The sequence below is a fragment of the Telmatherina bonti genome (assembly GCF_933228915.1).
Source record: "Telmatherina bonti genome assembly, chromosome: 8".
Lineage (NCBI taxonomy): Eukaryota > Metazoa > Chordata > Actinopteri > Atheriniformes > Telmatherinidae > Telmatherina > Telmatherina bonti.
This window is the reverse complement of record NC_136626.1, coordinates 33147705-33172294: the sequence shown is the minus strand read 5'-3', so window position 1 is coordinate 33172294 and position 24590 is coordinate 33147705. Positions and strand designations below refer to the sequence as shown.

Sequence of the window (24590 nt, the reverse complement as noted above, 5' to 3'; positions counted from 1 at the left end):
TTTTTAATTTACTTATTTTGCAGGTTGACTATAAATGCAGAATGCCAGCTGCAGCTACACAACTTTCCAATGGATGAACACTCATGTCCATTAATCTTCTCCAGCTGTGAGTATGCTTTGTTTTAATGCTTTATATATTTAATTATATGTATAATTGATATTAAATGCTATATACGTATATATATATATATATATATATATATATATATATATATATATATATATCTTGGATCCTGGAATGTCTGAAGCTGTACAAGATCAACGGCATTATAAGGACCTTCATTGCAAACTCAATGAGGCTGTGGCAGACCACCATTGCAAAAGTCTCCATCAAATGTGGCATATATCAAGGAGATGTCCTGTCCCTGCTGCTGTTCTGTATAGACCTGGACCCCTTCAGCCAACTAATCAACAAGACTGGCTATGGATATCGACTCAGGAATGGGGCCTCCATCAGCCACCTCCTGTACATGAATGACATCAAACTGTACGCTAAGAGTGAGCAGGAGATCGACTCACTGATCCACACCACCAGGATCTACAGCAGGAACGTTGGACTATCATTTGGACTGGAGAAATCTGGGCAAATGATAACAAAGAGAGGAAAGGTTATCCATATAGAGGGCAGGGCATTGCACTCCCAGAGGGCAGGATAACAGATGTGGAGGACAACTACAAGTACCTGGGCATACCACGGGCGAATGGCAACCATGAAGAAGCAACAAGTAAAGTGACTTCTAAATACCTGCAACGAGTGAGGCAAGTACTGAGAAGTCAGCTCAATGGCAAGAACAAGATCCAGGTAATTAACAGCTACGCCCTGCCAGTGATCCAATACCATGCTGGGATAATAAGCTGGCCAAAGGAGGAAGTTCAGACCACGGGTGTCAAAACATGGAAGCTGCTCACCATGCATGGAGGGTTCCACCCCAAGTCCAGTGTCCAGCGACTGTACACTAAGCACAAAGAAGTGGGCCGGGGACTAGTGAGCATCAAGGCCACTATCCAAGATTAAACATTCAAGCTCCATGAAAACATCAGGAAGAGGGCACCAAGGGATGAAGTCTCAGACAATGGAGTCTGGAGGAACACAAGATGGAAGAACCATCATGGGAGGAAAAGCCCATGCATGGGATGTACCACCGGCAGATCACAGAAGTGGCCGATATAAACAAGTCCTATCAATGGCTGGAGAGAGCTGGACTGAAGGACAGCACAGAGGCACTAATCATGGCAGCACAGGAGCAGACCCTGAGCATCAGAATGATCAAGGCCCAGATCTACCATACCAGGCAGGATCCCAGGTGCAGACTATGAAAGGGGGCCCTGAAACAATCCAGCACCTCACAGCAGGGTGCAAGATACTGGCAGGCAAAGAATACATGGAGCACCATAACCAAGTAGGTGGCATAGTGTACAGGAACATCTGTGCAGAATATGGACTGGGGACCCCTAAGTCCTAGTGGGAAACTCCACCCAAGGTGGTGGAGAATGAGAGGGCTAAGATCCTCTGGGACTTCCAAATCCAGACAGATAAAATGGTGGTGGCCAACCAAGCGGACATAGTGATCATGGATAAGCAGCAGAGGAAAGCCGTAGTGAACGATGTATCCATCCTCAATGATGGAAATATCAGAAAAAAGGAGCATGAGAAACTGGAGAAGTACCAAGGCCTCAAGGAAGAACTGGAAAAGGTCCGGAGGGTGAAAGCAACAGTAGTCCACTTAGGGATCGGAACATTGGGGGCCGTGTCCCCCACACGGGAGAACTGGTTCCAACAGATACCTGGTGAAACATCAGACATCTCTGTCCAGAAAAGCGCAGTCCTAAGAACAACTAAGATACTGCGTAGAACCCTCAAGCTCCAAGGACTCTGGTAAAGAACCCGAGCTTGTGAGATAAACAGCCACCCGCCCTACTCTGGGGGGATGGGAAGAGTGGGTGAGGAAGGATTTTTTTTTTCTTTATGAAGGTAAAAGTGACGTTCTTAGTAATGGAGCAGTGTGAGTAATGTGTTATTAAGGCCTACTCACTGGACTGCCTTGTGTCTGGAGCCACCCTACTGTGATGCATTAGAGACATTTCCTTCCCAAAGGACCTTAAGCTGGTTTCTATGACAACAGCTTGGTTTTCTGATCCAGTCAGATTTGTGTATTTTTCAGGCATACCTTTAGGGCATACCTTTAGGGCAATACCTTTAGGGCATTAAGATGATCAAAACAGTTTAAAATAAGTGCAACATGGAGAGTCAGCAGAATAAAATAATAACAGATAATTGGAACAGCTGTTAAATCCTCTCAGCTTTGTTTCATACGATGGAAATTATATTTTAAATCTCATGTACAGAAATGACATGTGATTTGTTTCCACTGATTTGAGCATGTTGTGGAGGATGCTGCAGGAGAGAAAGCCTTTGAAGAGTTTAAACTGAAATAACATCACAGCTGTAAGGGTGGGAACAAACATAATTTAACTGATAACAATGCCATTATCAATGATTTTTATCAATCCAGTTAATCATAAATTCCATTACTGATTTTGTATTTTTTTTTAGAAAACAAGCAGACCACACAGGTTTCATGTTGCAACACATCTAATTATTTGAATATCCTAAAAAAATAACTTTTGGGTTTATTGTCTTTTCAGTCTTTTTAAGAAAAATGTGAATACATTTGAATACAACAGATAAAAAGATCATTTCAGCCCTCCATATCAGCAGACTACTTTGAGCATTTTTTAATACCAGATAATCGACTGTGGAACCTGGCTTACCACCAGTCTGGGTTTTCCACTGTAGAGGAACGAACTGGCAACGTGGCACCACCGTTCCTTCATTCATCGCCTCCCTGCACTGTGCAGAAACACTGAGGAGGTTTAGCTGAGCTGTAAGCTAGTTTTAGTTGAAGCAACTATTTCTTGGATAAAATTTGAAATGGGGAAGTAGGATCATCTGAGATGGACCATCCGTGTCCATGGTGGACATCACCTCACACCTGTAGCTGCTTGGAAAGACTCCAGATCAGCTGAAACATTAGTGGTACTAATGTTACTAAAACCAGCTGTCTGTCACAGATGATCTATTCAGTTGAAATAGTACAATATGGTAGAGTTTATATTTGTCTTACATGTATGTAGAACATTACACACATAATACATTAAGAGGGAGACCATGACCCTCATCTGCCAGTCCAGAACCACTGTCCCAGTGCAGGGCAGCTTTTTAACAACCTCAGAGAACCCACCCCTGAGTCCGCCAGCTCTGTTTCCTCATTAGAAGACATGTTGATGGGATTGAGGAGGTCTTCACAATGACCACAATGGCTCGAGTCAGTCAGCAGTTGACAGAGCACTACTTCCCCCTACTGGATGGTGGACCAGAAACCATCCACAAGTCATTCTCCGTGGCCTAGATAGATATTTTCTATGAAAATATTTATCTACTCCAGCTTCCTCCCACCATCCAAAAACATGCATGTGAGGTTACCTAGTTACTCTAAATTGCCTCTAGGAGTGAGTGTGTGTGAATAGTTGTCTCTTGATGGACGATTCTGTGAGAAACTAAACTTCAATGGATGGATGGATATATGGGTGGATGGATAGAAGGACGGTCGGATGGATGATAGATGGGTGGGTGGGTGGATGAGTGGACGGACGGATGGACAGATGGATGGATGGATGGATGGATGGACAGAAGGACGGATGGATGGATGATAGATGGGTGGGTGGGTGGATGAGTGGACGGACGGATGGACAGATGGATGGATGGACAGAAGGACGGATGGACGAATTGATGGATGGACAGATTGATGATAGATGAATGGATGGATGGATGGATGGATGGTAGATGGACAGATGGATGGATGGATGAATGGATGGATCGATGGATGATAGATGAATGGATGGATGGGTGGATGGATGAATAGATGGATGGATGGATGGATGGATGGACAGAAGGATGGATGGATGGATGATGGATGGATGGATGGATGGTAGATGGACAGATGGATGGATGGATGAATGGATGGATCGATGGATGATAGATGAATGGATGGATGGATGGATGGATGGTAGATGGACAGATGGATGGATGGATGAATGGTAGATGGACAGATGGATGGATGGATGAATGGATGGATCGATGGATGATAGATGAATGGATGGATGGGTGGATGGATGAATAGATGGATGGATGGATGGATGAATGGACAGAAGGATGGATGGATGGATGATAGATGGATGGATGGATGGATGGGTGGATGGATGAATAGATGGATGGATGGATGGATGGGTGGATGGATGAATAGATGGATGGATGGATGGATGAATGGACAGAAGGATGGATGGATGGATGATAGATGAATGGATGGATGGATGGATGGATGGGTGGATGGATGAATAGATGGATGGATGGATCCTAAAGCGGATAAAAAGCTGTTGGAGTTTCAGGCTCGAGGACTGAGACGCATCAAGTCTTCAGAAGGACAGAAATAACAGACGAGTGTTTGCGGTCAGGTTGGAGGGTCCTCTGACATGAAGATAAACGAAAGAAGAAGGTTGGAACAGGTCATCTAGTTACAGGAAGTGACAGAGATGCAGCTGGTACTTTGATGAGTAAAAGTTCTACTTTAAATCATACAACAACCATCTGACTGACAAAGCCCTCTTTTCCACCTGTAGTTTTCCTGTTGCTCTAACTCAGTGGTTCCCAAACTGGGGGGCTGGCCACCCAGGGCGGGCCAGGGTTATCACAAGGGGGGCGCAGCAAAGCTAAATAAAACATGGGAGTTTTGGCACTGGACAAATTTGTAAAAGTACCAATGATGAATGATGATAAATCAACAAGAGAGACTTCAAGTACTGAAAAAAAAAAAGAGAAGAAAATATGATGCAGCATATTTACTCCTGCTGGAACAGGTAACAGTCAGGTAATAGTAATAATCAATGATGGGGAATGAAGAGACCACAGTATTTAGCATGTATCAAAATATTATATTCTAATATTATGACGTATGAAACCAAACAAGTTACAACACCACTTAGGGAAATTTCATCCTGAAAACACAGAAAATCCTGTCGGTTACTTTAGAAATAAACCATAAAATAAACAATCATATCCAGCCGAGTTGTTTTACTAAAGCAGCATCCGTCTCATTGAAAGCTCGGCTCACCTGAAGAAGTTTGAAGAGCTTCCTGGTTTAAAACGTTTCACACTAAAGCAGAAGAAAGGATCATGATACTGACTCTGACATGGTTTTAACTACATTACAGTCACTAAACTGATGGCGCATTTCTTAGTATGTTTCTTTGGTTCATGTGACGAGACAGGGGGGCTTGACATTGTCGTCGATGATGAAAGGGGGGCCCTGCCGAAAAAGTTTGGGAACCACTGCTCTAACTGATGACATCATCAATCTAATGACCAAAGGCTTCAGATGCCAGAGTTAAAGCTGATTATTGTGATTTTATGCAAATGTGTTCAGTATATTATCAATCATTCTTGTTTTTAACTGTAATTTCCTAAATATGTAGGATTGGACCATTGATTCTGTTTTATTTAACTATATGAAAAAAGCAAATGTGATGAAACTGCATTGAAATTCATTCACTGACTCTGTTGTTACATTAAACTGCTATCAAGTCAAATTGCAGATTATTTTGCTGTTTTACTTGAGATGAGATGTTTCTGCTGAAGACAGAGGAAGAGTTTGATGAAAACAAACATGAAACCACTGACCCATCATTAACCTCACATTGTAAACGCTCGTAGGCATCATGTGAAGGTTAAACCCAGCATCAAGACAGATTCACAAGATGATTGAAGCAAATCTTTAACTTAATCTACTTTCCTTCTTCCTTTGTCTTCATCCCAGACTGTCTTTTCATTAGCAGCCTCCAGCACAAGACAAATGCTGCTCTGGGTGGCCCTAGGTCTGTCTGCACAGGGTATCCGTCATTAGGATGAGACGTGTAGTGCCGAGGGTCACACACACACACACACACACACACACATGCTCTGTCTAATTACAGACGGATACCCGCGAGATGAGATGATTTACAAGTGGAGGAAGAACTCTGTGGAGGCGGCGGACCAGAAATCCTGGCGTCTGTACCAGTTTGATTTCATGGGTCTGAGGAACACGACGGAGATCATTAAGACAACAGCAGGTAAAGAAGATAATCTCCTCAGGAGTTACAAACATGTTGACAACCAGGTGGAAATGTGCTGCCAATGTTTTCTTCATCGAGTTGCTGTGAAGCTGCAGAAACACAGTTTATCAGGATGATAATAATATAAAGGGTCAAAATCGAAATCAGATTTATTTCGAATCAGAAAAAAACTTTATTGCCAGCTTTATGTGTTCGATTAAATATGGTTATTCAATACTGTTAGCTGCAAACCAGTAGGTTTTCCAGGTATTCCCTCTTCAACGCACCTGAAAGAAATGAAATGGATCCAACAACTGATCAGGTTCTGGACAGTGTAGAGGGTTGATCGGATGCTGTGTCTGGTCTCCCTTTTCTGTCTTTTCCCTTTTCATTTCTCCTTTTTCCACCATTTCTCTCTGCTGTCTCTCCGGTCTGGTCCAGCGGTTGTCATCAGAAATGCCAAAAAAAAAAAAAAACATATCCATGATATAAAAAATGTAATAAAGAATAACTTTTAAGAATCAAAGCAGAGCCTCACATGCCAAAGGTTCCTCTTGGCAGAGGAACAAAACAACCTTTTTTCTAACCTTCTAACCCTAACCCTAGCAGTCTGAAGCAGTCTTTTAAATCAGTCAATCAAACTTTATTTATAATTATATAACATGATACATATATAATAATAATAATCATAATCATAATCATAATCATAATCATAATAATACTATAATTATAATAAAATGATAACAATAATGATGAAAATGGTGATAATAATAATAATAATAATAATAATAATAGAACCACATTTAATATGAGAGGAATAAATATAAGTGAAACACCAGTTATGAATATTAAAATTATATTAAATTAAAAGCTTTACTATATGTTTACTAAATGTTAGTTTTTTACACCCCTTCTGTTCTAAACAAACATCAGTTTCTGTCTCCTAACTGAATGTAGACATGAAATGATTAAAAGAAATAAACATGTGGCCTGATGTGGCTTCAGAACCTACGAACAGAAGTTTAGTTTATGCAAAGACCAAACCGCCACAACGAAGCATTTCTACGGTGACAAATAACTGACTGCTCAGTGGAAATGAAGCTCGTATCAGGAGACTCGGTGCTTTGTGTGGCTAAATATGAGAATATTATCGACGTTTTAGTGTTATAAAGTTTTAAAGACATTTACGCAACATCTCCTTGTTATTTTCCTGGTCAGGCGACTACGTAGTGATGACTGTCTACTTTGACCTGAGCAGAAGAATGGGCTACTTCACCATTCAGACCTACATCCCCTGCATCCTCACCGTGGTTCTCTCCTGGGTGTCCTTCTGGATTAAAAAGGATGCCACTCCAGCCAGAACCGCTTTAGGTAACATCTCGTTTCAGCAATCGTATTTTTGATTTGCACGTTTTCGCCACGCTCTGCTTTCTCTTCTATCTTTAGCAACTTGCTTGGACATTTTCTTTTACTTAAATCACTCAACGTACCTTTTCTGTTTTGTCATCCTTTTTGTGTGTGTGTATGCTTTCTGTTGTTGTGCAGTCCGGTGGAGTTTGTGAAGGTAACGGACATTTTCTCTGTTTTCATTTTATCCATCCATCACCTGTTTCAGTGAAGTTCTCTTTTCTGAAGCTTTTAGCTGCAGGACATGCACAAAAATGCTGCAGTTTCAAACTTTTTAACTCAAGAAAACTCTTGTTTTGTCATTTTTGCTTAGCTGCTATGATGGACAACATGGCGAATGGCTCTCCTGGCGCCAGACACCGCCCCGTGTCTGCATTTGACCATGTTCGATACTGTACATTCACACGAGTGCAATAGATTAACTGCTGTTTTTAATCTGTCATCTTTACTGCAAAGCATGTGGATCAATTGCAGGGTAATCAGGATGAGGGATGGAGATAACAGATGGATGCAGGCTGATTGTAAAGAGTCGGTTAATGTGGGAGTAGAGATAAAGCCTCTTTAAGAACACCTTGCAGCTTCTGTAAAAGTCAGACAAATACGCTGTTAAATTAGCTTCGTCACAAGTTCCTACCTACGTTACCTGCATTGTTCTCTGCACTCGTGGTGCTTTTTGAGCCATTTTATAGTTAAAAGCAACAAAAAGTGGAGTTTGGCATCAGGCGGGGAAGGGTAATCATTGTGTCAGGCGGAGGCTAAAGGGAAAGTGTGAGGTGTCCGCCTGAAATAGATTGGACCAGCTTGTTGCCATGGAGACCTCAGTGAAACACTATCAGATTTTTTTTATGTGTTTTTGTCTCTTGAAAGCTCGTTGAGGAGCGACGGCAGAGAAACAGAATGAAATCATCACAACCTGAAGACGTGATTTGTCACTTGAATGACGGGCTGCTCACATTTACAAATAAAAATACGGCCAACGGTAACGTGTATGTGAAATGTACGGCTCTATGGCCACTTTACTAACTCCGCCCAGGTCGCACCGCAGCTTTTAATGACTTTATTTCAGAAAGTCACTAAAAGACAAACAAGAAACGTAGTCATGTTTTACGTTGAGTATCAGAGTTCTGCTAAAAGTCAACACATCCAGAAAGCCTGAATGGGAGAATGTAGAGGTTTAGGACATATCCATGAGACATATTCAAGCCAAATCAGCCTGCGTGCACGATAATCCCATAAAGAGTCCAGGTTTCAACAATACTTATGTTACCGACATTATAAAGTTGAGACAGGCAACATGTAGGTGGAGTGAGCGGTCAGAAGAGGCACTGCCTCACCTGTCATGACTTTAAAAAATGAAAAAAGTGCATACAGTAAATATTAATATTTTCCACTAATCTTTAAAATACATGTTCAGTATTACTACATACATATTTCTGACATTTTATCACAAAAAATTTGCTAAATTTGAGTTATCCCCGATGGCAGAAACCCTGGGTGAGGCAGCAATCCAATACAAACTGGGTAGCATGATGCGTGCCCGTTTCTGTTCCTCTGCCTATTGCCAATATGAACTTTACATAAGTATTAATGATACACCATGACTTTTTACAGTCTGTGCAATGTCTTTTATGTATGTGAGAGAGAATTATCTCGCCGATCGTACAATAAAGTGCAAAGAAAGGTCAGCCGGTGAGGCACGCAGTACTCTGCCTCACCTCAAGGGGGCGTACGCCATCTGGCAGGTGCTTTCTAGCTGCAGCGGCTTCAGCAGAGGGAACTGAAAGTCGCCGCCAAACTGAAGCCAACGGCCATTTAATACTCTGCCTGATCCATCTCTTTATGGAGGATTATATTTCAACACTAAAAAATAAAAAATTCTCAAAACATGATTTCCATTCCAAACAGAAGGTGATACGTGATGGAAGAGCAACGCCGGAGCTAAAAGGTTTGCTTCAAACTGCGGGGCAGAAGAGTCGTTCTTTTCAAACTGAGTGGTACAAGCAAAAAGACTGGCTGTGGCAAGGTGCTTTTTTTTTTTTTGCTTTTTCCAGTTCTTACAATTGTAAATCTGACTCTTGAGATGTCAGTGCCTCACCAGCCTTGAACCTGACTACACGTCACTGGAGTGAGCAGAGACAGTTATGGAGATAACTACAAAATATAAAATAAAAATAAAAAAGCAGTTCCAGATATACTGTTTGTTTTTGTAAAGATGGAGATGACCTCCTGCCACAGTAGAGGTCTGGTACGTAGCATCAGTCCTTGCAGCCTCTCAGTGCACGATGGCAGACGCAGCCCACCTGGGAACAGCTTCTGGATGCTTCAGCAATAAATCCGGTCCAGCTTCAAACGTAATCCGCTTGGTTTCAGTCGGACTGGATCAGGAAAACGTCAAAGTTTTCAGTTTGACAAGGAGTAAATTAGGCAGATATGCATTAATATATTGCTGTAATATAAATAATGGTTGAATAAGGAATGATATACGTCCTCTACGTCCATGTGAAGCATACATAACACCGGACGTATGAATGAGTGAAAGTCTTTCCAGAGATTCAGCATCGATGTAATCCTTTACCTTTTAGAATATTCTAGCTGATTTAGACGCTTTGTCTTGGATATAATTAATATGCGGCTTCTAGCTGAATTAATGTAAAATCACCCAGTAAATTCTTTTTCTGGAACTTTTCCCAACTGGAAGTTGTTTATCAAATAATTTTCATTCAGAAGTGTTTCAATTCTTGGTGTTGCGGATTCAACAACAACAAAAATAATTCAACAACAACAAAAAAAAAAAAAAAAAAATATATATATATATATATATATATATATATATATATATATATATATATATATATATATATATATATATATATGTATATATATATATATATATATATATATATGTATATATATATATATATATATATATATATATATATATATGTATATATATATGTATATGTATATATATATGTATATATATATATATATATATATATATATATATATATATATATGTATATGTATATATATATATATATATATATATATATATATATATATATGTATATATATATGTATATGTATATATATATGTATATGTATATATATATGTATATGTATGTATATATGTATATATATATATATATATATATATATATATATATATATATATATTAACCATCACACATCACTGAAGTTAAAAACATTACAACTGTAAAACATGCATCTGATCTTACCACACACACACATCCTCTCACACACGTCTACATTGTAGATGTTCTGCATGTCGTGGTTGGAACCAGTGCTTACTGGACTTCCTGTTGTCTTTCCATCATCTCCAACCAGTCCGTCCATTCTCCTCTGACATCAACCAGACATTCTGGTCCAGACAACTGCTGCTCGCTGGATATTTTCTCTTCTTCAGACCTTCTCTGGAAACACTAGAGATGGTTGTGTGTGAAAATCCCAGTAAACACTCAGACCAACAACCATGCAAAGTCTCTTAAATCTCTTTTCTTGCTCATTCTGATGCTCAGTTTGAACTTCATCAAGTCGTCTTCATCATGTCTACATGACTGGATGTGTTGAGTTGCTGCCGTGTGATTGGCTGATAAGATATTAAACAGGACCAGATAAAAATTTTATCATGTTGTTTAATGTGAAAAAGATTCTCACAAAGTTCTGCAGTTTAGTCAAATTAATATTCTGTCATAAATAAAATGTATTCTGTGACTTTGACCAGTCTAAGAAAACATAGTAACCAGTGTAACCATTATTACACCAGTAACTCTGGTGTTCTCACCTGCAAAATGAATGTTTTAATCAGTGTAACTGTAACATTTATTAAGAGCACCGTTACATTTTCATATCCGCCAGCTGCAGTTTGGCCCCCTTTGGCCCACACACACACACTCTGCAGTGTCTGTAAGCAAGAAGCCTCCGTGGCGTCATTTGTAGACCAGACTGGGAAAGTCGGGGAAAAGATTTATAAAAACATAACGTGTTGTGGACCCCCCTCCAAAGAACCCCCGTAAAGCAGTCAGTGCACTTTTACATGCGTCTTATAACTGTTATGTACCCTCCCACATGGCTATTGTCAAATGTAAATACACCACTTAGAAGAGAATCACTAATAGTAGTGTTCAGAATAAGACAATGTGTCCCATTTTTGTCATTTAAAAAGGACAAATAAGTGGCCAAAGATCTACTCATAGAAAGGATAAAGAAGTCAGAGCAGAAAGGTTTTCAAATTTTGCCTTCATACAACTTCAGCCTACAACCACATGCGCTACAAACCTAGCAAGATTAAGCTCGTCATTTTTACTCCTCTCACATCTTTATTTCTTAATTCCAACACAGAGCCGCTTCTGCTTGTGATGATGTTAGAACAGCATGGGGACATGCAGGATCGCAGTCCTCACAGTAAATCCCTGCAGCCAGCAGAACTCATGAGGAAGCCAGAGTCTATTGGCAGCTGCTGTATGTTGTGTTTGTTTTGCTTTGTACAATAAATGACTCCGTAGGTATTTAATAAGTTGCTGAAAAGTTGATGATAAAAAATGCACATTGTCCATCTTGTCTCATCCTCATTCTTTGGGTTTAAACGGCACAAGCAATGATGGGATTATGTGTGTGTGTGTGTGTGTTTCATAAATCCTGAACCGCTGACTTAACATAACTCTTGAGATTTTAATGACTTTATTACACCAGATGTACAGTTGTGCTCATATGTATTCATCCCCTTTCATTAAAGAAAAGGCTGAATTTACAACAGTCACTCAAATAACTGGAGACTTAAAAAAGGAACAATGACTAAAAATTTGCAAAAATATCATTCAGTAATATAAGACACTGTTTTTTCATTTAATTGAGTTGAAGAAAGAAAAAAAACAAACAAACAAACAAATGTGTCCTGGACAAATTAGAGACTTTTCTGTTGAACAGTGGGACAAAATACCTGTCAACAGGTGCAGAAGTCTGACTGGAGCGGAAACATTAAAGCATTGTTCAACTAAATATTAGTTTATGAGTGATGTAATATGTAATTGTCTTATTTGTTTGCTTTTTTTTTAAAAAATATTTCTATTGAACCAGAATGAGAAAATAATGTAATAATTTTCATAAAATTTTTATTTATTACTTTCGTCAATTTCAGCTTATTTTACAGGCAGCTGTTTTTTTACTTCTTTAATGAAAGGTATGAATAAATATGAACTGTATTAAACCTAAAGTGAAATAACATTTCGGTTTTATGGAAACAACTTTGTTGCATTAGGAAATGACTGATCATTATGCTGTGACGAGTTTGGCCTTTCTCCCGTCCTGCAGGTATAACCACGGTCCTGACTATGACCACTCTCAGCTCTGTGGCCAGGACGTCGTTACCCAGAGTGTCTTACGTCACCGCCATGGACCTTTTTGTCACCGTTTGCTTCCTGTTTGTCTTCGCTGCCCTGATGGAGTACGCAACGTTAAACTACTACTCGTACAGCGTTCAGAGACCCGGCTACATGCAGCCTAAAAGACCGGTGAGTTAGGTCAGACGGTGTTTTCCTGGAGTCGATGGACTCATCAGGAATTAGTAAAATGTAGATTATGTGCAGGATTACTGTTGCATATTAAACAGTAGCTTTTCTGCCTGGCTTTTGTTGTTATTGCAGGATTAAAGTGAGAAATGTGTTCACGGTTGACATGATGTCACTGCCTCCTTTGTAAGCTCTGATCATAAGTTACTATTTTAGGAAGCACTGCATCAGTCTGACAGACAGGGTTCATGCGATCATCATGTCCTGTTCTGAAATATTTAAGCTTTATTAGGAATGAAAATGTTCCATAACATAAGACGAGGGTCTTATTTCATATTCCATTAAAATCAGCCTGTTTTTCATTGTTTATTATCTGAAACAGAATTTTTTTCACTTCTCATTAGAAGAAATTAAACTAGAAAATCCATTAGTAGAAAATTATTTGATTATTTATTTTGTTGACCGGAAAGTTGCTGCAGATTCTCTTCCTGCAAACGGACACTCCTGGACTTGTTGAGGGTAGCTTGAGCTCCCCAACTGGCCGCCCTGAAATTCCTGTATCTAGAGCTGCGTTTTCATTACATTTTTTCACACATAAAATCAATATTTGTAAGTTTCGACAAACAACAATTATAATTTGCAGGTGTTTCCACTGAACAGGGTTTAGAGCATTAGCCTCAGGTCTCTCATCTCAAATCTCATTATTCTCATGAGATTTTGCAAAAATTGTGTCTTATGCAAGTTAGCCACGTAGCATTATTTTGGGTTTTCTACTTGCTGCGGAGAATTTACTACAGATTTTCTAAGCCTTTCTCCCTCATTTTCTTTTCTAAAACTCTGTAATTCACTGTTTGTTCTGCACCGCGCCATCTTTACCAGAGATGAACATTTCATGACCCCCCCACGTCACGTCCGGGGACACGCAAATGTGACGAAAGTGTTTCCATGACACTTCTGCGATATATTTCTATTGAAACATCAGAAAAACCTCTTCCCAACAGCGTGAAAACTTTTTAGTGATATTTAAGACTTCTATTTTTCAAAAAGTAGGTGTTTCCATTAGCGTTACTTTATTGCAATATTTAGTTTTTGCACAATTCCAGGTGTAATGGAAACGCCCCTAATGACACTTCTGTGTAGACGGTGCCGCTGCTTGAGGAGGTGAATCCTCCCTGAAGGACCAACGTCCATCCAAACGCGGCACATGTTAAAATAAACGTAGAATTTGGGATTTTTACCAGAGATTTTTACTTTGAGATGAATCTGCTGAAGTCACGCGCCAATTTTTTTAAGAATAAACAAGTTATTCTCCACGTCTGTGTGTGGCGTTATCTCTGCCGTATGACAGCATTGAACTGACCCCACAGAAAACCGCTGCATCTGCCTTTTTACAAAGTTTAAAATGGTTTTTCCAGGCTTCCATTTTTTAGAATAGGATGACCCATTTGATTCATCACAGGATAAACCATTGAAGCCTGCTACATCTTCCGCGAGAAGCGAGAACTTTGTTCCTGTTGTCAAGAACACGGGAAGAAAAAGACATCATTTTTGTTTTCGTGGATGTGTTTTAAGGCCGTTCTGGATGGGGCCGGGATGATATGCTTTCATCCGATTCAATCTGTTTCTGATTTTTTGGGTGCCGATTCAATTTAAATTCTGATTCTCACAATTCTTTAATTTAGCTGATTTTTGTAGATTAAAAACAAACACAAAAAAAAAAAGTACAAAACTTTCTTTGCTTGTCATTTTTCTTAATTTCAGTTTGGAAAAAACAACAGTCGCCAGACCATCGTTCTGCTGCTATAACGCCCAAGAAGACAAGTAAAAAGATTTTTTTTTTTAAATAATAAAAATGACAGGAGCTGCCTGGAACGAAGCGCCACCTGATCAGTGCTGTCAGGGGGGGGGAGAAGCAGCTGGCGTTTACCAAAGCAGGGCTCCAAAGTTCCACTGATACATCAGAGAACTGTTTCAGATTGGGTATAAAGCACTTTCAGTTTCCCCTTTAAAAACCAACTACAAAGTTGTATCTGGGAGTGGTCCCGGACTCAGACCTGACCTGTATGACATGAAGACAGTTATGAGGTTAGGCTTGTTATCGCTTCCAGAACATCTGGAGCATTAAAGGCCTGATGACTCAGCAGGATTTAGAAAAACTTGTCCATGTGGTTTTCTATAGTAGACTAGACTACTGTAACGTTGTCCTCACAGGTCCTCCTAAAGCTCCATCAGACGGCTGCAGGTAGTCCAGAACACTAAGTCCTCACTCAGACCAAGAGAGTGGGTCAGAACTCCAGTCCTCAGATCTTTACACTGACTTCCAGTCCTGACCTCAAAACGCTGCTTTGGTTCTGGAGCGCTGAATGGTTCAGGATCTTCTGGTTTGTTCTGAACCAACCAGATCCCTCAGGTCATCAGGGTCAGGTCTACTCTGTTGTCAGAGTCAGAACCAAACATGGAGGCAGCGTTCAGGTTTTATGCTCCTCATGTGGAACAGAAACCTGCAGTTCTGCTGAAACTCAGCTGCTGTGAATCAAGATTAAAAACTGTTAACAGTTAATTAACTTTTACTTCATGCATTTATCTACTTTCTTTTAGTTTTTGTCTGTAAGGCTTCCTGCACCCTGCTGTAACATTTTAATGTTTCTATGGAAACATTTTGACTTGACTCGGACATAAAATGTGCTAAAAAGGCAGAAAGTTGGCGCATAAAGTAGATTTTACCAGTAACACATGGTCACAAAGTGGATGTTTGTTTTTTTTCACAACTGTACGAAGCTTTTAAATGTCTGATGTGAAGCCTGGAGAACACTTTAAAACATCTTCCTTTTCTTAATTTTTCAGAACTACTCTGTCCTTGATGTGCGACCTCCCCCACACACCGTCATCGCGCTGAACAACTCCATGTACTGGCAGGACTTGGAAGACGCCTGCCTCTATGACTGCCTGGATGGAAAAGACTGCCAGAGCTTCTTCTGCTGCTTTGAGGAGTGCAAAGGAGGCGGGTGGAGAAAAGGACGCGTCCACATAGATCTGCTGGAGCTGGACGCGTACTCGCGTGTCTTTTTCCCCACCTCCTTCCTGCTGTTCAACATTGTCTACTGGGTAGGCTATCTCTACCTTTAGTACATTATTTCCTCCCCCGTGTGTTTCAGAAGCAAGACGACAACAAAATGGTGACTTTTAGTCACAATAAAAGGTACTGTAACGCAAAAAGAACTGTGTGTGGTACCAGACACACTTCCCTGGATATTAAATCACCAACAAGAAGACAGTGGGGAAGATCTCTGCCCCAGTAACCCCGGGGAGCCACTGAACGCCGAAGCGTTATGGAAGCGCTGCGGAGCAGGTGCACCCTGTTTCACCAGCAGAGCTTCAGATCGGAACGTCTGTGCCGCGGTTCACATGAGGATGGCGTCATCACGCCGTAGTTGGTGTAGGCCTTTTAAAAAAGGCTTCAAAGTGAACAATAAACCAGCAACTGAATCAGCAGACACAGTTGGACCGTGTCTCACGTGTCTGCTCTTTATTTCTTTATAGTAGGAATGTGTGGTGTCAAAACGACAGGTTACGAAACCGCACGGCTTTCCTCCTCCAAGATAAATACACGCTTTCCACGCCGTCGTTTATTAAGCGAAACCGTCTCGCACCGAGCGGCTTGGTGCTGGTAATGGAGAAATGCTGATGTTTCACAGTAAAATGCATCCAAAGTAGACATGTAGTCTTTCGCTGGCAAAGTCCAGCGGATCCACTTTGGTTTTCATCAACGGATTTCCTGCCTGAACGATCCGATCTGCTCTGGATTGATGTGGTTTCCAAGCGGCAAAAATAGGACGACGTGTAGCGACGGCGCTTCTGGGATGCTTCAGAAACGCAGCGCAGCGTACCTGGTAGAACCAGTCCAGTTGGCTGGCGTTGCCGCCACAGTCAGCCGCACCGCGGCACTTTCGCGTTCATTGGGAACGAGCCTTAACCTTAGCATGAGGATACGACACACTCCTGAGGTCCTCCATATGCTGTATGTGGCTGTACAAAGTGTGAATGTGCTGACAGCCAACAACAACGGAAATGTGCTTTACTGCCCAGACCTCTCCGTCAGGACGACGACGCGTGTTGTAGGAATATTATTACCCAGCCATCAGTCCAATCCCGTTGATTAAAATCCAAGGACGCTCAAACCATCCATAGTGCCTTCCTACAGTATGGAGGGGTAGATGCTATCTGTGACAATAATCAGGGAATAATTATTATAAAAAGAGAAAAGAGAAGAGGAGCCTGGCTTCCTCTGATTGTGGCTATTCTTATTCAGAGCTTTGAATTACATTTAATAAATGGCCATTTGTTAAAGCAACCACTGCAATGTAATCACTTTATTCTAACTTTTCAGCCATTAGACATGACTCATTCCAACACTGTTAGTGCCCTGTGAGGTGCACGTGGAAAAGCCTGCAAAAAGAATGATTCAGCTGAACCTTGAGCTGAGACGATGTCTCGGTTCTGCTGGCATACGTTGAAACGTTTTACCTGTGCAATCAGCTCTTTTGGTGGTATTTTATGGTTTGTTAATGGTTCCCAGAGCGCTTTACAAACTACTTTTGGTGCAAAAGGTGTTTTAGGAAATTATTTTCAGATTCTCTGACCAACTTCAGCAGATGTAGAAAATGTCCACATATTTCACATCAACATCACAACTGTTGGGAGGTAATCATTCATGGATCTGGAAAGATCGTTGTGATTCTCCTCTTCATCACGTGTCGTAGGTTTTCCACTTTTATCGTCTCACTTTGTGTTTGTGAAGCCACAATGTTGCAAGATGACCAGAGTAAAGTCTGTAAAATAATAATTATACAAGAAAAACAAACAAAAGGAAAAACAAAAAGTACTTTCTTTTAAAGGTATAGTATGTAAGATTTTCAATCTTTTCAAAATAAATTAACTAAAATAATAACTACAATCATAATTAGATCGTAGGTTCCAGTCTGTCCATATTTGATGCGTTATTAAATTACAAGTTTAATCAACGACAAAGACCCTTCTTAAATGTTTTCTGACCAGTAAAAAGAAAAGTACTTTTTTTCCACCAGTAGGGGGAGTATAAGCCCATTTATTGCACTGAGCTACAGCTCACAACCAATTTCTGCCCTCATTGGAGCTGGTAAGGAGGAGGGGTGAGGGGTGAGTTTTGCTCATTACTGCCAGCCTGTGGTCGTTTGTGGAGGTAGCAGTTTTGTGGTTTTGCTCACGACCTGGTGTTTGCCACCTAGAGGTGGAAAGAATCGCCTTGAAATCTTACATACTCTGCCTTCAAAGAAAATGCAAAAATCCCAAAACAATACCAGTCAAAGGTTTTAGGAGACCCTTATTTTCCTGTTATTTATTGACAGACAGAGGTAGGTAATCAATAAAAAGTTGGGTCACCTTTGGGAATTGTGTGTATCGTTCTCAAATATATATTATTTTTGTGTTTAGGTAACCTTTTTTTTTGTTTGTTTTTCCTGGTTGGTTATTTATTTATTTATTCATTTATTTATGCCAGTTCACCACTTACCTCTGTGCCATTATCAGACTTAAACTGCTAACTTTCAATTTAAAAAAAAACTGGCTAAATTATTGGAGTGTTGCTATACTTTTGACTGGTAGTGTGTACACAGTGGTACCAGTAAACATCTGCAGGGCACACAGCCCAGCAGTGCGCCCCATATCATCAGTAAATCTGGATTTTTTTTTTTCACTTTTTAAAGTGATCCATGTCATATTTGGCACATAAAACTAACCATCAGTTTTTGCTCAAAAGACATATGTGGACTCATTTGATCACTTTATGTTAAGCTTTCTGTCCATCTGAGATGTGCTAACTTCCAGTGAATTTGTCAGTGTTGCGTTTCATCTTCGGGAAATTCGGCTACAGGTTGAAGGTTGGTTGTGCAGTGTCACCTGAAGACTTACAAGCCATGCATATCCAACATCTGTTTCTGGCCTTTCTATACTGAGACTTCTCCAGATTTCCTAAATCTTTTCATAACATCATGCACCCTAGATGTTAAAAAAAACTATGCAAACATCCCATTAACCCTTTAAAGCAACTCTATGTAACTTTCTGACCTTTAAACTCCTTGTTCCTGACTCATTTACTGACATTTGCCATGCAAATTCATGGAGTCATTGTTCCCCTGCAGCATTCTGAGGCTGAAAAACTGATCTTCATAACTTTTTACCAGCCTGGAACATCATAATACAGCTATGCTGCTAGTAACTGGATATAAACATATTTACTGGTTTTAACTGGCACCTTAACTATTTAACAAATGAAATGTAAAAGACATTACAGAAGAATTGAAGAAAAGAAAAAGTAACAAGATAAAACAAGAGTCTACATATGGCAGATTTTCACTGGCTGGATGGAGCTCGGAGAAGAGACAGGATGAAAGACAGATGTTGAATTAACATTCACTATCGGACAAGTAAAAAAATCAGCCAAAGTAATTTATGACCCACGAAATAATGAAAACAAAATTCTCTTTTATTTAACCTGGAGTCTTTATTTTGCCTTTCATTTTTAAATACTAGTAGTACTAGTAGTACTAGTAGTAGTAGTAGTATTAGTAGTAGTAGTAGTAGTAGTAGTAGTCGTAGTAATCATAATAATACTAATGTGGCTATCAGGTATGCACTGTGGGAGGGGGAGGAGGGGAGCCGGGAGAAGAAGCTTACGAAACATAAGAAATGAATAACTTCAATTCGGTCTGAACGTTTGGATTGGTCAGAGTTTTTACAGATTTACAGTAAACTGAGGGCTCTAACTATATTTCTTAGTGTTCATCATTACAAAATGTATAGACTACTATCAGGATGAGGAACCACCTCACCCAGAGTAAAAAAATGTCTCTGAGCAACATTCCCAACTATAGCTTTAAAAGGTATCCACCAGGGGGAAGAGTAAAAGTGTCAGATATATACAACATGGTTTTTAGCCATGTTTTATGTTGACACAGATGGGTCTCAAAAACTGTGTGTATCAAACCTAGTGTCAATTTTCCTGACGATTCTCTGAATAAGTTTATCACAAAGTGGAAAACCTGGAAAGACTTAGCCTTAAGGAATGAATTTGTTGTTTTTGTTCTTGTTATTGTTTTTCATTTTTCTTTCATACCCAACCCTGACACCCTCACATTTTCCCATTTAATCAACTGACCATGGAATTCTCCAGAACTTTCTAAGTTTCTTTCCTCTCTCTGACTTTTCCACTGTCACAACGTTTTTGTGTTGCTGAAATCAAACTGAATTTATCTATATTTTCAATGAAGTTTGTCAGTGAAGAACTTAAAATAATTTCTATGAACTTAAGTTTAGGCATTTGTGAAAATTTGTGATCTTTGTGCAATTTATAAGTTTACTATAAACTACTTTTCTCAAGACTGACTAGACCTGGTACCGTCCAGCATTCATCCAATGTTTGAATATTTAAAAGTAAATAAATCCCAGCAGTAACTGATCACTCACATATAGTATGAAGCTAGTTTATACTTTTAATAATAAAAAAATAAAAAAAAGTAAACACAACATTTTTGTGATATTGAAATTGTCATGGATTACTACAGACCCAGGAAGTAAAATAAAAAAGACCTGCTCAGATGTTCATTTTCTTCTTATTTACATAAAATATTCTTATCAATCAGTTTGATAGCAGTAGAAAAAGTCAATTGGCAAAGAAAAGTTTTATTTTTCCTAAACAAATGATATGTCTGTTGTCTGCACGTAACTGTGGGCACAGTCACACCTATCAGGCAACCTTCCTCTGTTCGGCTACCACCACTGACCACTACACCGACAAGGTTGTGACACGTTTTTAGGCAGAAATATTATTTTAATATGTACTGTTTGTGTCATAATTTCATTTTCTTGTGTTACATTGTTGGATTAGTAACAGTTGAATTGCCTTAGTGAGGCCCACCTAGCTGATGGAACCACCAGAAGGACTTCTATACCTCTGATTATAACCTCACTTCAGCACAGACGGCTTCTTTGCCTCGGCCAGTGGACTCACTGAAACTGGAACATTTTGTATTCTTAGTATGTGCTTTTTAAGCATTTTTCTTTTTATAATATCTGCCAAATATTTCACACGTGCCCTGTCATTGTTTTTATGCCCCTCTTTCAACTCTAAAATGCTTACCTACACACACACACACAATTTATATATATAAATATGTGTTTGTATATATATATATATATATATATATATATATATATATATATATATATATATATATATGTGTGTGTGTGTTTGTGTGTGTGTGTGTTTGTGTGTGTAGACATCTGACATCTGCTACTCTGGGAAAGTCTGAGATTAATAAGATGTAGAGTATACATGGCGATGGCTTGTGGAGTGTGGAGTGTGTGGCAAGTGCCAGGTTTGATGCTGCCTTCACATTGCAGCAATGATGCAAAAATGACGGTGACTGAAAAACCTCTGCCAGCACCTGAGTTGCTGCAGAATGTGTCTGCAGACAAAACGGGATGCTAAATGAAAAAGAAAATGAACGGGATGCTAAATAAAAAGGAAAATGGATTCAGCGACATGTGAGGGCACAGCTCATCCTTACAGCCATCGCAGCTCTGACAGCAGCTTTTCTGACTGTTTAGCTTCTTTTCTTTGGTGTTTATAAGTCAATACGCTGTAGAATGTTTATGAAACTTCATTTGTTATATGTGGTGGTTGCTTGGCCACAATGTGAGCCTCAGACTCTGCATTTTGAGCACATTTATGACTCATGTTTGTTTGTGGGTATATTGGTCTGTGCTGTCCCAACGTTGCAGTGTTCAAACTCCCTTCTGCTGACAGATGAAGGGCAATGCAATAAGTGGTGCTTTACTGTCCTTAACTCATTTTCATTTAAGAATATAAAACATTGCAGTATGTACATAAGCCCTTTTCATTACATGGTCAATGGCTTCATCAAGTACCAGCATTCTGTCACTCAGACAAAAGCTACTTTTACATTAATGCTGCAGTAATAAATGCTCATATCAGTGATGGTTATTTATAGGTGGCAAATGTCACATCATGCCGTCATGGCTGTTTTACTGGCCTGAATGTGCTTCAGATTGCAGGATGTTGGTTTTCACTGAATGACAAGTTTTCTTTGTGTTTAACCTTGTTCAACTTGTGCTTCATACTGACAGAAATGTTTTGTTTGTTTGTTTGTTTGTTTTTTGTTTTGTTTTTTCGGCTGGACGTCCCTTTGATAAGAATGGCATCTGTACAAATCTTCTGAATGCAAACAAAGCTCTAGTTTTCTTTTTTTTTTAATTAAATCTTTAAGCAACTAAAATGTTTTTTTTAATACAGAAGATCATTCTGTCCAATAATTTCTGCAGCTTCAAATTTTAGTGATGTTGTGATTCATGTCAATAAATATGATGACACACACAAAAGTTGTTTTTGTCTATTATGGATTATTCTTTCATTGGGTGATGTATGATGACAAGAAACATTTTATATCATTCAGTACTGCTAATATAGATCTTAGCACAGAAAGTTATTAAATTATTTCTCCTTTAATGATAATATGTGTTGCATTACAGCTCTGGAATAACAATAAGTTGCTTTTAGTAACTTTCTACCACTTCTCAGCGGCTCAGCTTTTGTTTGATGGTTTGGGACCATCCAGCTTGATTTTCTAACAAGGTTCAGATCTGGAGACTGAGTCGGCCATGACAGGCTCTTCCATTCAGACCTTGTCACCCCATCCTGGCTGTAGGAGCCTGCACTTCACCCCAGCCTCAGCTTGCCACTGTGCTGGACCATCACTTGATGCCAGCTTCTGGTTCTTGAGTGATGAGTTTGTGCCTCTGACAGACTAGCCTACCAACTTGTTTAGCTCCCGATCCAGTAGAAAACACCAATCGTTCTGATTGAAGCAGAGAAATAAATATTCAACCAAACATAAATTTCCTTACTTTTTTTGTGCAAAGTTCTGCAACAGAAGAAGTGTTTATCAGACACGTAGCATATAAATCATCAGAATAACTGAAACAATCATTGAGAGGAGCATCCCAAAGCTAAATGATTTTATGCCATTGTACTTGTGTCAAACAACAGACGAGGTGAAGACATAAAGTTAAGAGGAAAAACAAACGAGAAGCACTGAACATCAGCAGGAGCAAGAAACAGGGAAGAGAGTTTGAGTGATTAACGTGGTGTAGTGGGATGTGAGTATAAGGCTGCTTAATTCCTGGAAACTGCGGGGTGGGTTCTCTGTGGAGCTGACCTGTTTTTCCTGCATTTCCCACAGATTTTCATTCAGGTGAAGATCAAGAACATTCATCCCGGAATACAGTTACCATGAAACTGGCTGCCTCACGGGTTACCTTTCGTACATGACTATAGGTAGATACAACGTCTGGATACTGAGACTCTGACGAGTTTCTTTGAAACAAATTAATGGATTTCAAATGTCAAAGTTGTCAATGTTCCTGAGATTGTTGCTGATTGGTTTGTACTTTTTATAAGTGCACTCAACAGACCACTTTACCAACTCCACAATGCTAGTACCCAATTTTCCTTCAGAAATGCCCTCATTGTTGGAATCTCCCGTTCCACCACATCATGATGAGAATCTCTCGTTCCACCACATCATGATGAGAATCTCTCGTTCCACCTCATCATGATGAGAATCTCCCGTTCCACCACATCATGATGAGAATCTCCCGTTCCACCTCATCATGATGAGAATCTCCCATTCCACCACATCATGGTGAGAATCTCCCGTTCCACCTCATCACCGTGAGAATCTCCCGTTCCACCTCATCATGATGAGAATCTCCCATTCCACCACATCATGATGAGAATCTCCCATTCCACCTCATCACCATGAGAATCTCCCGTTCCACCTCATCACCATGAGAATCTCCCGTTCCACCTCATCACCATGAGAATCTCCCGTTCCACTTCATCACCATGAGAATCTCCCGTTCCACCTCATCACCATGAGAATCTCCCGTTCCACCTCATCACCATGAGAATCTCCCGTTCCACCTCATCACCATGAGAATCTCCCGTTCCACCACATCATGATGAGAATCTCCCGTTCCACCTCATCATGATGAGAATCTCCCGTTCCACCTCATCGCCATGAGAATCTCTCATTCCACCACATCATGATGCGAATCTCCCGTTCCACCACATCACCATGAGAATGTCCCGTTCCACCTCATCACCATGAGAATCTCCCATTCCACCTCATCACCATGAGAATCTCCCGTTCCACCACATCACCATGAGAATGTCCCGTTCCACCTCATCACCATGAGAATCTCCCATTCCACCTCATCACCATGAGAATCTCCCGTTCCACCTCATCATGATGAGAATATCCCGTTCCACCACATCACCATGGGAATCTCCCGTTCCACCTCATCATGATGAGAATCTCCCGTTCCACCTCATCATCATGATGAGAATCTCCCGTTCCACCTCATCATCATGATGAGAATCTCCCATTCCAC

At 40.0% G+C, this 24590-nt stretch overlaps 1 protein-coding gene across 2 annotated transcripts in view; it reads left to right on the top strand.

The window, feature by feature from the left end:
- Positions 1-16208, top strand: part of gabrg3 (gamma-aminobutyric acid type A receptor subunit gamma3) — a gene marked incomplete at both ends in the record, with an annotated part of 76815 nt that extends 60607 nt beyond the window's left edge. Inside the window, 5 exons of one of the 2 annotated variants that reach the window (XM_079244862.1) lie at positions 24-106; positions 6028-6165; positions 7366-7518; positions 12886-13085; positions 15927-16208. In XM_079244862.1, coding sequence (XP_079100988.1) covers positions 24-106; positions 6028-6165; positions 7366-7518; positions 12886-13085; positions 15927-16208 — 856 coding nt within the window. The remainder of the gene's footprint in view (positions 1-23; positions 107-6027; positions 6166-7365; positions 7519-12885; positions 13086-15926) is intronic. The other variant, XM_079244863.1, reaches the window with a different exon arrangement.
- Between the last annotated feature and the right edge of the window lie 8382 nt (positions 16209-24590).